Raw genomic sequence first — 13298 nt, forward strand, 5'->3', positions numbered from 1 at the left:
CTCGTAGTCATGAACAACTTTGCCGAAGATCACACCTTCCTATCTGGCTTCATTCTAATGATATAGCGCCACGTGGTGGTATTAGTCGGAACTATGCTCTTTATTACCTGGAAGTACTCACAGTTCTGAACAACTTTGCCGAACATCACATCTTCCTGTCTGGCTTAAATCTCGTGCTATATCCCACCATAATCGTTCCGGAAGTAACTATGTACACTAGCGCCACGTTGTGGTGAAATTCTGAACTATACTCTTCATGACCTGGAAGTACTCGCAGTTCTGAACAACTTTGCCGAAGATCGCATCTTCCTATCTGGCTTCAATCTCGTGCTATATCCCTCCAAAGTCATACCGGAAGTCACTATGTACACTAGCGCCACGTGGTGGTGAAATTACGAACTATGCTCTTCATAACCTGGAAGTACTCGTTGTCCTGAACAACTTTGCCGAAGATTGCATCTTCCTATCTGGCTTCAATCTCGTGCAATATCCCTCCAAAGTCATACCGGAAGTCACTATGTACACTAGCGCCACGTGGTGGGGAAATTCGGAACTATGAAATCCATCACCAGGAAGTGGTTGTTGTTCTGAACAACTTTGCCGAAGACAGAATGTTGCTATCTTGTCGAGGTTCCGAAAGAACTCGCTACAAAGACATGGTACTCACAACCAATCCGGGAACAAAACGGAACCGGAAGAAGTTAAAAATGTGGAACTAATGTTTTCGCCTGGTTCTCACCGGAAGCTGCATGAAATTCCAATCGGCTTTCACTACACCTCTCTAGGATAGTGTAGGATTCCGTTAACGCAAAAAGATTGAAATTTGGTTCACTAACTGCTGAAATATGGATGTGCAAAACAATTAGTTCCACGTTTTTTTGCCTGTCGGTACTTTACGTTACAAAAACCCTGTTGGTATAAGCAGTGTTAATAAAATGGCCATGAATATCTCTTATAGTGCCGAACAAAAACTTTAATTGTTACTTGGGAATCGCTTGTTGCCAACAGATCGTGGAATTCACTGCATCTGCACAAGTTCATGCGGATGTCGAAGTGTTTTTGGGATATTGTTTTTGGCAGAGAGTTCACGCATTATAGGCGTAATGTGCTAGATTGTGTATTGATTATTCAGTGGATGATGCGGCACAGTTCGTTTGGTTGCGTAACTTGTAGGGGTACGTTATTTTCACTGTAATGGAACTTGGAAAGAAGAGAAACGACCCGTTTCTCATTTTAGCGGTGGGTACGTGAGTTATGAGGAGGGAGGAAGCAAATAGGAAGATACATACTAAGTAGGAGGAAAGAGACGGGTCAGAGATTGAACCCAGGAACTTCTGCGTACGAATCAGAAGCGGTAGCCACTAGACAACACAGCCAGACTTTTAAGGTAAAGGTCATCAGTGTTCCCTTCACACACGACGTAATTCGTTTTGCAATGGTATTGTAAGATGAATTTGTTTAATGGAAAAATGAATGATGGCCATTTTTAATTTTCATTAACCGTATCCTAAAAGGCAATGCCGATCGCTTGCGATGCAAATGAGGACAAATAAGTATTCCAAGGATGGTTTCCAATCGTTTGCCGAAGATTGCTATCTTCGCTGACAAGCAGGCACACAAACAAAAGTGGAAACCGTGCGCTGCTTAGTGGCTTGCAATGTTAATATAGATGCAAAGTGGAAATCTGGAGCTCTGCTGTAGAGTTTCCTTTCTTATTCCACGTAAAACAATGTTTATTCTATCGGATCATGATTGTTGATAGCAATTTCATTGGAAGATTACAATTGTGAAATACCAACTGTGGGGTTCTTCACAGTTTTTTTTTTTACTTTTCAAAACCTCAAAACGTTCATGAAACTTTGCATGTTATTCTTATGGAATGTGCAACAATTGGCGAATTTTCAGCCATGCAACAATTGGAAAATTACCCTAATAATTTATGGTAAAATATGAAACCACTTTTGTCATAAAGTTAAGTACTTAACTTAATTGAATCCCGGTAAAAGAAATCAATTTGGCTTCGACTTTCAAAATTTATCCAAAGTTTCAATATTTACAATCAATTAAATACACAGTTATGAAAGAAAACACTATGTGCCAAGGCACTAATAATTGGTTAAAACCTATTCCCAGTATGTTCATCTACGATCGATTTCCCATCCTGGTACCAGTGATTAGTATTATGTGACATGTGTGTCATGTTCATGTAAGTATGTGATTTTGTAAGGGTTAAAGAGCGCGAAATGGTACATATGAGGGCTATGTTTGTGTGTGTAAGTTTGTTAGCAGAGGGAAATAAAAGATAAAAGTGTTCCGTTTTCCTTTCGGGTTCGTCAATTTGTGGAAAGTATGTGATGTCTTTTACCACCACTCGAAATTGTGCCATCAAGGTTGAGAAAGAGCACAGCATAGGTGGTACATGTAAGGGGGTGAGTTTATCCCTTGTTCGATGTTAACAAAAATAGAATCAGTGTACAACGAAAATAGTGACATAACATGTAACAGACTGAAGAACGGGTAAACGAGACTGTAATAAAGGTATCGGTTTGTTCCAGCTCGGTGGTAGGTATATTAGATTATACAACGGTGTGTAGGGCGGAAAACAAGACAACAGAAGATAAAAAGGTAGGTTGGAAGAAAAAGTTCAAAGTTCAAACAACGATAAAAAAAGGAAACGGCATGCGGAACTGGGAAGCGCACTACTTACGATGGCGGCGGGCTGGGAAGAGGTACTTGGTGAATTTTCCACGTCGCTTCCGAGAGCGAGTGTTCGTCCGCTGCGTAGCATCTCCAGAGCGATTGGATCAGCGTGGCAGCTGGCTGACGGCGTCGGATCATGTGCTTCTGCCGTTGCTGCTGTTGTACTTTCAAGGCGAAACCGCTACCGAGGATGCCCTGGCGGGAAGAAAGATAAAAAAAAATAGGAACGGTGAGATACGCGATGCGGTTGACGATGATGAAGGAGCGAACTTAAAGGGCTCTTGTAGTTAAAACAATAATGGTTTTACAGTAGCAAGAAAAATGACGGATGTTTCACATTACAGTTCAACATCCTTAGAATGATACAAAACCCTAAATATGTTGTAAGCAGAAATCTTCGTTTTAATGAATTATATTTTTGCTTGTGTATTTGCATATTGAGCACGATTTTTTTGTACCGAACTTAAAACAATGTAAAACGGTAATGTTACATGAAACGAGATAATTTATACCAAAGATTTTCCTTTTTGGTGTGACTGCAGTGTGCAGAAAGCACCTAATTTGAGCATAAAATTAATGCCTACTTATTAGTTTATTTTACTAACTTCTGCCAGCAATTGGATAACACGAGTTTCCAAGCATGCGATTGTACGTTCCGGGCAAGCAATCTAAACTTTTGCTTGCAAAAGTGCCCGAAAAACTTCTTCCTGGTCCTGGTTTGTGTGTGCATGTCTCGATTAGTACACCGTTACGCTGTCCATGGAACAATAAAATGAAACATCTTGTTCCTATTTGGAATGTAGTACGTACCTACATAGGATTTACCCTAAGGATTAAACTTTTCATCCAGCTTGCTCGCAGTTTAAGTGTTTTCTGGACTTTCTGCACTTTACAGCCGAAAATTCTTGCTTCTGCTATCAGACCGTAAACCGTAGACCGGAGAAAGATTTCTTCCCTGTTCCCACAAAAGTCCCAACAAGCCAAGGCCATTGCCGCCCCGAAGTCGTTCCCATCATCTGAAACGAAACACGTTGCACTCCGAACAGATTATACACTGGGGAGCTGGTACTTAAAGTTCACTTTTTCCACGGGAGCAGACTGCCGCCAGCAGTGTGTAACTCTTCGGCTTCAGGCGAGGTCGTAAAATTGGAGCCTTTTCTCGCACTTTTTTCTGAAGGGGCGATGTTGGCAAGATGCTGCTGGTGCTGCACGGCAGCAATAGCAATGTTGTCTACGCTGGATGGCGCTGCTGCTGCTGCCGCCGCCGCCAAGGGATACAGGCTCCCCGGAAAAAGATGGGAAAAGTTTTCCGTGAAGGCACGTTCAAATCATAAAATTATTCTTATAAAGAGGAGCTTTTCATGAGTTTCATTATGGTTGGTTGTATTGCGCGAAGAGTGCACTTGTAGATTGCTGGCCTTATTTCGGAACAAACGACTGCTTTATTAAAATGCAAGGATTGGGGTTGGGTTACGCGCGCCTATCTACCGGGGTGGCTTTAGGCATTGTACTGCCGTTCTACGCATATTTGTCCCATGTTATATGGGAATTCCATATTACATGGTACAATCATGATTAGAACGGCAGTGTATTCTTCGCCGAAAAATAAATGAATGTTGTAGCTTAATAACAGACGGATGCTCGTAACAAGTTGTCGCAAAATGCCATCTTTTGTAGCGAAACATGTCGTAGCATTGAACATTATCTTTTGAGTTAACATTAGATATTTGTGAATTGCAACAATTTTGATTTGATCTTTAATTCTCTTTTCTCCTCTACTGGAACTCGACCTGCCCCACACCTCACTTCAACTAAGTGTGGAGCGAACCTGGTGTGATGGTTAGAACACTTGACTATCATGCCGAGGACCTGGAATCGAATCCCACTCCCGACAAAGCTCAAAAAATGTGAGTTCTTCGCGTTAACTACTGTTCCTTTTAATTCCACTAAGAATTTGCATCCTTTGACAGATACGTATTTCGACCTCAACTGTAAGGTCGTCTTCAGTGTCTTGTACTTGACTCTTGAGTTCTTCCTTCAGAAGGGAAGTAAAGCGTGGGTCCCGACATGAACTAGCCTAGACTCCTTAGCATGATTTTAGGGATTGTCCATAAACGTTTATTTTTTTTTAGATTCTGGAACCACCAGATCCCCCCCCCCCCTCAACGCGGAATTTCGTTAATACAAAAAAAAAAAAATGTTTGGAGCGTAGTCTTTACCCCAATTCTCCCAGGTATTGCTCAAAAACTTTCCCACGAAATTACACCTGGGATTCTTCCAAGAATTCATCTAGACATTTCTCCAAAAAAATATGAAGAATTCTTTCAGGAATCCTTCCAGGGATTCCTCAAGCACTTCTTCAAGTTTCAATTTTGCCGGCTGTTCGGGTTCGTTTGGAAGTTGACCATCAATGTTAACTTTTTTTCTCGATCAGCCTAGATAGCTGTGTAGTGTCGGTAGCGGTTGTCTCAATTGGCTAAGAATAACACTACGGATCACCTGATCCAGTGGTAAGAGTCCACTAAACAGGTGACCCCTAATTCATGGTGTTATGCGGCTTTATGCTTACCGTGCCAAAGAATGAATGGTTAGGGGGGTCTAATAAAAACCTAACCACAAACGGAGCCTGTGGAGAATTAGGGCGTCCTCCACAGTATAACGCCCTTACTGCGCTAACCGGAGCAATGGTGCAGTGGTCCTTGCGTTTCTCCGAGATAATCAGTTGCCCTTCTTAAGTCTCAAATTTGAGGCTAAATAAGGGCGGGGTTATTCAAATGTTGTTAATTAGCTTACATTACTGCCTACATGGGTTCGCTTAATGCGTTTTCGCCATTGGCGTTTTTCAATTGACACCGATTTGGTTCGTCGTTGATGTTTCCTTTTTGTTCTGTGATTGTGAAGAGTGTAATCCTGTCTAGTTTGGGTAGTGGCTACGACAAGGAAACCTCAGATCAATTTTCAGCGTAAAAAGCGTATGTAGCCCAAGTGGATCTACTTCAAAAAGTTCAATTTCGTAGGGTAACTTCTGTATGGGTTACCTTGTGAACCCAGCTTTGCTTTTTTTCATTATAGATGAACTGTCGTGCCTCGAGCATGCTATATTTTAGAATAACGTTAACAGTATGTTTCAACCTTTCCTTATGGATGCCTTCAAGCAAGCTCTTGTGATCAGCATCTTTTCGCTGATATTTGGCATCTGAAGTAGCTCAAACATTGGTTTGAGATACATACTTCACTTTGATGGAATACTTAGGTAGTACAGTTCATGGTTAACTTAACATAGAATTGCACCTAACACAACTCTGCATGAGCAGAATTTGTCATGAGTTGACTAATTGGCATGTGTCAGATGAGGACTCTCCATTTGACCTTTTTGCACTTTGGAGTGTTCCTTCGCAAACTTTGCGTATTCAGGCGTCCCTGCTCAACAAGCTAGGGAACCTGTAATAATTGGTTGCGATTTTATGGATAACTCGCTTCCATTGCTACTCCAAGAGAGTTTCATTATGGTTTTGTTATTACAACGCCCTTCATTGTGGTATACCATAGCTACTGCTTTGAAAGAAGCTTGCCCTCTGCGGTCTGTGCGGACCGAAAGAGGTATTGCTGAATGGAACTTGGACCTGTTCGGGTTCTAAATATCTTCGGATAAACCAGTCTTTTGTATAGCTACGAATCTTTAGCTTCTACCCCGAGGATTGTAGCTTTAGAATCGATTTAGTGGGCACTAAAAAGCTCTGCTTCTTCAAATCTCCTGGAGCAAATGGGGCTTTGTCCTATTTTTCTCCAGAGGGATTTGAGTTTTTCAAACATGTTTTGAACTCTTGTAGTTTTCTATTGGGTATTTTCATGGCGTGAAATTACTCTGTAGTTTTATCCCGAAAGGGTGCATGCGTTGTAAAAAGAAGGAATAAGTTCCAGATTTATCTGGTTACGTCGTTCTTTCTGAAATGCTCGAAACGCATTGTCGATTATCACATCTGTGATGTTCGTCTGGCTAACATGCCTGTTCATGTGAACTCACATGTCTCCTAATTTGGGATGTCCACAGTGACTCTTTTACACAAAGTTGTATACGTTTTCAAGAAAGCACTCGCTCAAACGTAGTTTTTGCTTGGGTGATTTCTTGAATATTGAGGATGATTTTCATGACGTGCCTTTCTATGTCATATTGAAAGTCGCATGACGTCGCAAGCTACCTCCAATGAGCTATAGGCTCTTTTTACGCTTATGCGAGTTAACGACGTTGCCAACCAAGAGTTCGACATTCCACACGGCAGTTGGCAGAGTCAGCAGAAATCATCATGGTAACAGCGATCGATAGGTCGATGGGTCGGACGTGGTGCCCATCGCATGAGGTGCTGATGCAGCAGCTACCGGCGTACGTTCATCGGTTAGGTGTAACTTAGCTAGGGCCAATAAAGTCAGTCTTTAGTTAGTAGTAAAGAGGTGTAGACCTTTTTTTAAAAAGAAGTCCCGGTAGCAAAACTCCGAACTGGCGCCCGAATAGGGACCTGCTGAAGTGGAAATCGTATAAGTTCCTCGGTGAAAAATCGTAAATTCAGTGTTAGTGCAAAAATCCTCGAAAAGTGGAATATCACAAACTCCACACGATTGGTCCAAGGAGCCAAGTACATATCACAAAAGGGTCCCACGGTCTTTACTTCTCCAACATCATGAATCAAGCGGAGGCTAACATTCGGGAGGTACCACCTCCACCTGCTTTAACCACACAGCAATTTATTGATCTCGGTAGAGTTCCGGATTTTGTCCGCGACGTTAAAACATTCAGTGGTGACCCAACCAAATTAATTGATTGGATCACAGATGTGGAAGCAATTTTTAGAACATACCGGGATAGTCGTGCGACACAAACGCAATTAAACGTCCTAGAAAGAACGATTAGAAGAAAAATCGACGGCGAAGCAGCCGATATTTTGAATTCCAATAACATATCGTCCTCATGGGCCGATATAAAAACCACCCTGGTCTTGTATTACAGAGATCAGAGGGATATTAAAACTCTTGACTATCAATTAACCTCCATAAAGAAAACGCCTGACGAAAGCCTTAGCACCTACTACAGCCGAGTCACGGAACTGCTATCTCTTATGATCGCACAGGTACAAACGGACGAAAAATTAAAAGAAAACGCCGCTGCTCATATAGACTACTTTCGAGATAAGGCTCTCGATGCATTCATTAGAGGACTAGATAAGCCTCTGAGTATTTTGCTTAAAAGTACAAACCCTCGAACGTTAGGTCAAGCTTTTAACTTCTGTGTTGAGTACCATAACATGGATATTCGCACAGCCCCATTTAGAAATGAATTTGGTAATCATTCAACACCGAAACCGCGAGAACCACCAAAATTACCCCCAAGACCACAGTCTATGCAACCGAGGCCATTCATACCACCTCCACCACCTCCAAGAAGACCAAACCTTTTCCAAAACTATGCTTTACCTCCTAAACCGATTCCACAAACTAACCCGTTTAGACCAAATCCACAAAACGCATTCAGGCCATTTCAAAACAACCCATTCAGATCATTCTAAAACACTCCATTTGGAACCCCGAAACCAGAGCCTATGGAATTAGATTCCAGTGGTCAAACGCGAATGATAAATTACGGCAACCGTCCGGTAATGAATTTGAAACGTTCTCACCCACCGTCACTGCAACAACACCAAGCATTTAAACGACAAGCGCACCCGCTAGAAGCTTCCTATGCAAACCCCGAATACTACGGATACCCCGATTATGACTACGATTATGGGTACGAACAGTATTGGGATGAAACTCAATACGACGGCTCGTATGAACAATCCGAGCAAGCTGCACATGACCAACCCGAGCAAGCTGCATTGATAGAGGTCAACGATCAAGACAGGAACAATGCTCAAGAAACTAATTTTTTAGAATGGCACCCGAGTTGGTAATACCAACGATGCCATACATCAATTTGAAAACCAGTATCGGTGAATTTCCATTTTTGATCGACACTGGTGCCAATATCAATTTAATACACCCCATGCTAGCCAACAATTATTCACTCCGAAAACCATATTATTTCGAAGCTAACAACATAAGTTGTGCCAACGGAAGGTTCAAGGCTAAAAAAGCAATCGATGTAAACTTTTTCCAACCAAAAATAAATCATTACGCCCAATTTTTACTACATGACTTCCATCCATTCTTTCATGGAATTATTGGAACCGGCGTGCTAAACGCACTTAATGCAAAAATCGACCTGCAAAACAACACATTGCAGTTACACAAAGAAAATGAATTTTTATGCGTCCCACTTCTAAAATATTCCCCCCAGCAAACAGTTACGAATGCATCAAGTAACACTGCTGAACAAAGCACACCTCATGAAGCTCAAACGGCTTGCCAAGCAAATCCGACCGAGCATGCATACCGAACGTCTCATCTTTCACCAGACGAGAAAACACAGCTGTTAAGGGTGTTGAACCGGTACGAGGAAGTGTTTCATAAACCCGACGCAAAATTAACATGTAGCACTGTCGTTGAATGTGCTATTAATACCATAGATGAAATACCTATTCACCAAAAAGTATATCCATATCCTGCTGCATATGCTGCAGAGGTGAATAAACAGGTTGATAAGCTTCTGCAAGATGGAATTATAAGACCATCACGATCCGCATGGACGTCTCCAGTGTGGATCGTTCCCAAAAAATCCGACGCCTCCGGAGAAAAAAAATTTCGAATGGTAGTGGACTACCGTAAATTAAACGAAAAAACTACTTCAGACAGGTATCCAATGCCTGAAATAAATTATGTCATTGACCAATTAAAAGGTCAACAGTATTTTATCACCCTTGACTTAGCCTCTGGTTTTCACCAGATAAAAATGAAAGAGAGTGACATCGAGAAAACCGCATTCTCAATCAACAACGGCAAATACGAGTTCACCCGTATGCCGTTTGGCCTTAAAAATGCTCCCGCAATTTTCCAACGAGCAATCGATGACGTATTGAGGGAACATATTGGAAAAATATGTTACGTCTATATTGACGACGTAATTATTTTCGGAAAGACACTCGAAGAGGTACTTAAAAACCTCGAAATAATTTTAAAGGCGTTGAACGATGCCAATTTGAAAATTCAGTTGGATAAGTCAGAATTCCTTCATAACGAAATCGAATTTCTTGGCTACATAATCACTTCCAGCGGTATTAAACCGAACATTAAAAAATCGAGGCGATTGAAAATTATCCAGAACCTTCAACTATCAAAGAGCTTAGATCATTTCTGGGAATGATGGGCTATTACAGACGGTTCGTAAAGGACTTTGCAAAAATTGCAAAACCCCTTACAAACCTTCTGAGAGGGGAGGCATGCACATCGAACAAAAAGGTGAAATTAAACGAGTCAGAAAAATCTTGCTTTCAGAAAATGAGAAGTATCTTATCTTCATCAGATATTTTAATCTACCCCGATTATAGCAAAGTATTCATACTCACGACAGACGCATCCGACTATGCCATCGGAGCTGTCTTGTCGCAAGGCGAAACGGGTAAAGATAAACCCATTCACTTTGCTTCAAGAACTCTTTCGAGGTCAGAAGAAGGGTTCTCTGTACCAGAGAAAGAAATGTTAGCTATTTATTGGGCCTTGCAAACATTTAGAAATTATTTATACGGCTCAAAAGTCAAAATTCTTACTGATCACCAACCCCTAACGTTTTCTCTTTCTGCAAAGAATACCAATGCGAAGCTGAAACGCTGGAAAGCGTATCTTGAAGAGCACGACCATACTATTGAATATAAACCCGGCAAAAGCAACGTAGTTGCGGATGCCCTCAGCCGGATAGTCTGTTCAATGACCGCTACACAACACTCAGCGGATAATAGCGACCATTTTTATATAAAATCAACGGAAGCACCAATAAACGTGTTTAGGCATCAAGTAATTTTAAAGCACGGTCCAGACAAAATAACGACCGAACACCCATTTGAAAATTTCACTAGAATCAATGTTACTATCAGCGAAATTAACGAAAACTCCCTATTACAGGTACTAAAAAACCACTTCGACTTGAGTAGACTGAACGGACTTTTAACATCTGAAGAAATAATGGGAAAATTACAAGAAGTGTATAAGAAACACTTTGGAGATAAAAAGATGTTAAAAATTCGTTTTACGCAAGGTCAACTTCAGGATATCCGAGAGGAAGACGAGCAATGGAATATCGTCTATAAAGAACATTATCGCGCACATCGAGGTGCTGAAGAGAACAAGCAACAACTTTTGAGGAAGTTTTATTTTCCAAAACTTTCTCAAAAGGTACGCGATTTTACGGCAAACTGTAAAATTTGCCATGAGAACAAGTATGAACGGAATCCATCCAAGCATCCAATCCAAGAAACCCCTATTCCGAAATCGCCGTTTGAAATCTCCCATATCGACATTCTATTTTTAGAAAATGAGACCTTCTTGACATATATTGACAAATTTTCAAAATTCGCCCAAATCAGGCCAGTAGCTTCCAGAGCCGCTGTCGATTTGATACCAGCAATAAAAGACCTACTGACAAAATACAAAACTCCTGACATACTAGTAATGGACGGTGAAAAATCTTTCGCCACCGGTGAACTACTAAATTTCTATAATCAAAATAATATTGAAACATACATTACGGCCACTGGTCGTAGTGAAATGAATGGAATAGTGGAACGGTTCCACTCTACGATTCTAGAAATTTATAGGATTACCAAAGCTGAAAATCCAACGATGACTTTACATGACTTGCTGATACTGTCAGTAAACAAATACAACAACACAATCCATAGTGCGACAAAACACACACCGCAGGAAATTATTTTGCCATCTGCCCGAAGCCCCGAGATCGTCGAATCAGTTTATAAAAATTTAATCGAAAAGCAAAAAATTGATTTAAAATTCCACAACAAACATAGGAAAGGTAAACCCTTCAAAGAGAACCAAGAAGTGTATGAAAAAACACGCCAAAGGGTAAAACATAAGCCTCGCTATAAAAAAGTGACAATAGATAGAGTTAACCGAAGCACTGTTTTGACAAAGGACGGAAGACGAATTCACAAAGACGACCTAAAAATACGACAAATAAAATAATAATCTCTTCCTCTCTAGATCTTCTATCCTTTGGATACTTTGGACATGTCAACCAACCGCAACTCAGACGATAGACATACGACAAATAAACAACCAGTCGCTAATCGCCCTCGACCACGGGCCAGCAAGGATCCAAAACGGTTCATATTACTATTTACACCATTTCAACCTAACTTCAATTAGAATCTATGTGGATATATTAAGTAATCAGTTTGAAAATCTCTCACCAAATCTGTTTTCACCAATCATATCTCAACAGTTCAAAACTATCCACTTGCTCCTTCAGAGACTTTCCCCCATCAGGAGACAAAAGCGCTGGGATCGGGTAGGTACGATTTGGAAGTATATAGCCGGGACACCAGACGCTGAGGATTTAAAAGTGATTAATTCCTCCATCAATAATCTAATCTCAAATAATAATCAACAGGTAAAGATCAATAGAGAAATCACTCTCCAACTAAAAGAAGTAGCCTTCAAAACCAAAGAAGCGATACAACTTTTCAATTCAAAAACAACAGAGTTTAATGCTATATCAATTTTAGAAAACCTTAAAGTTCTGTCCCAAAAACTCGAACATATCTTAGAAACGATTACATTAGCAAAGATAGGAATTTTGAATACTATTATACTTAGCGATAACGAAATCACTACATTTATTCATGACTTAGCTAGGGAAAAGATCATCGTAGTCACCGCAGCAGAGGCCATCTCCTACGCATCTACATCCATCGCCACCAATCAAAAAGAAATCGCGCTTCTAATTAAACTACCGAAGCTCGACAGCAAAATTTATCAGAAGATTCACATACACCCCATCACCCACAATAATCAACAACTCCATTTACCGAACAGGAATTTTTTGGTTCATAACAACGAAACGCTCATCGCCAACTCCCTAAAGTCGAATATATTCAAGCTCAGTGAGGTAAGACTGGAAACGTCTACATGTATACCAAATCTCCTACAAGGGCAGCCAGCCACCTGTAACTACACCATGAATCCAACATCCGAAGAAGTCGTCACCATAGACGATCAACATCTGCTGATCAATACAGTACGAAACCTCACCATAAAATCTAACTGTGGATTGTCAGAAAGGAATCTATCGGGAGCCTACCTGATATCTTACGACAACTGTACGGTCAACGTGAGTAGCATCATGGTCAGCAACATTATCCAACACTTAACAGGAAAACCAATTCATTTATCACTGGATGGTCTTGCAATAACCAAAGGCAAGCAAATATTTAATCTGAGTTTGGAACATCTAAACCTCCTACAAACGGAAACAAGGAGAGATTTGGAGCAAATACGTCTGGAGAACAACAGCATCCAATGGACCCCTTGGTCAATCTTCGGAACATTCTCGTTCACCCCTACCGTAATCGGCTTAGCCATATTTTTTAGTATTCTCGCCCACAGGAAAGCTATGAAGATCCAGTTTACCCAACCATCTAGGGAAGTACCTATCACTA

At 40.9% G+C, this 13298-nt stretch overlaps 1 protein-coding gene across 10 annotated transcripts in view; it reads right to left on the reverse strand.

The window, feature by feature from the left end:
- The window catches only part of LOC109622630 (potassium voltage-gated channel subfamily KQT member 1), a 601129-nt gene that overhangs the window by 332110 nt on the left and 255721 nt on the right, over positions 1 to 13298 (reverse strand). For all 10 annotated transcript variants that reach the window (XM_062852911.1, XM_062852912.1, XM_062852913.1 and 7 more), the window contains exon 9: positions 2708 to 2895. In XM_062852911.1, coding sequence (XP_062708895.1) covers positions 2708 to 2895 — 188 coding nt within the window. The remainder of the gene's footprint in view (positions 1 to 2707; positions 2896 to 13298) is intronic.

This window comes from Aedes albopictus, chromosome 2 (assembly GCF_035046485.1).
Source record: "Aedes albopictus strain Foshan chromosome 2, AalbF5, whole genome shotgun sequence".
Taxonomy (NCBI): domain Eukaryota; kingdom Metazoa; phylum Arthropoda; class Insecta; order Diptera; family Culicidae; genus Aedes; species Aedes albopictus.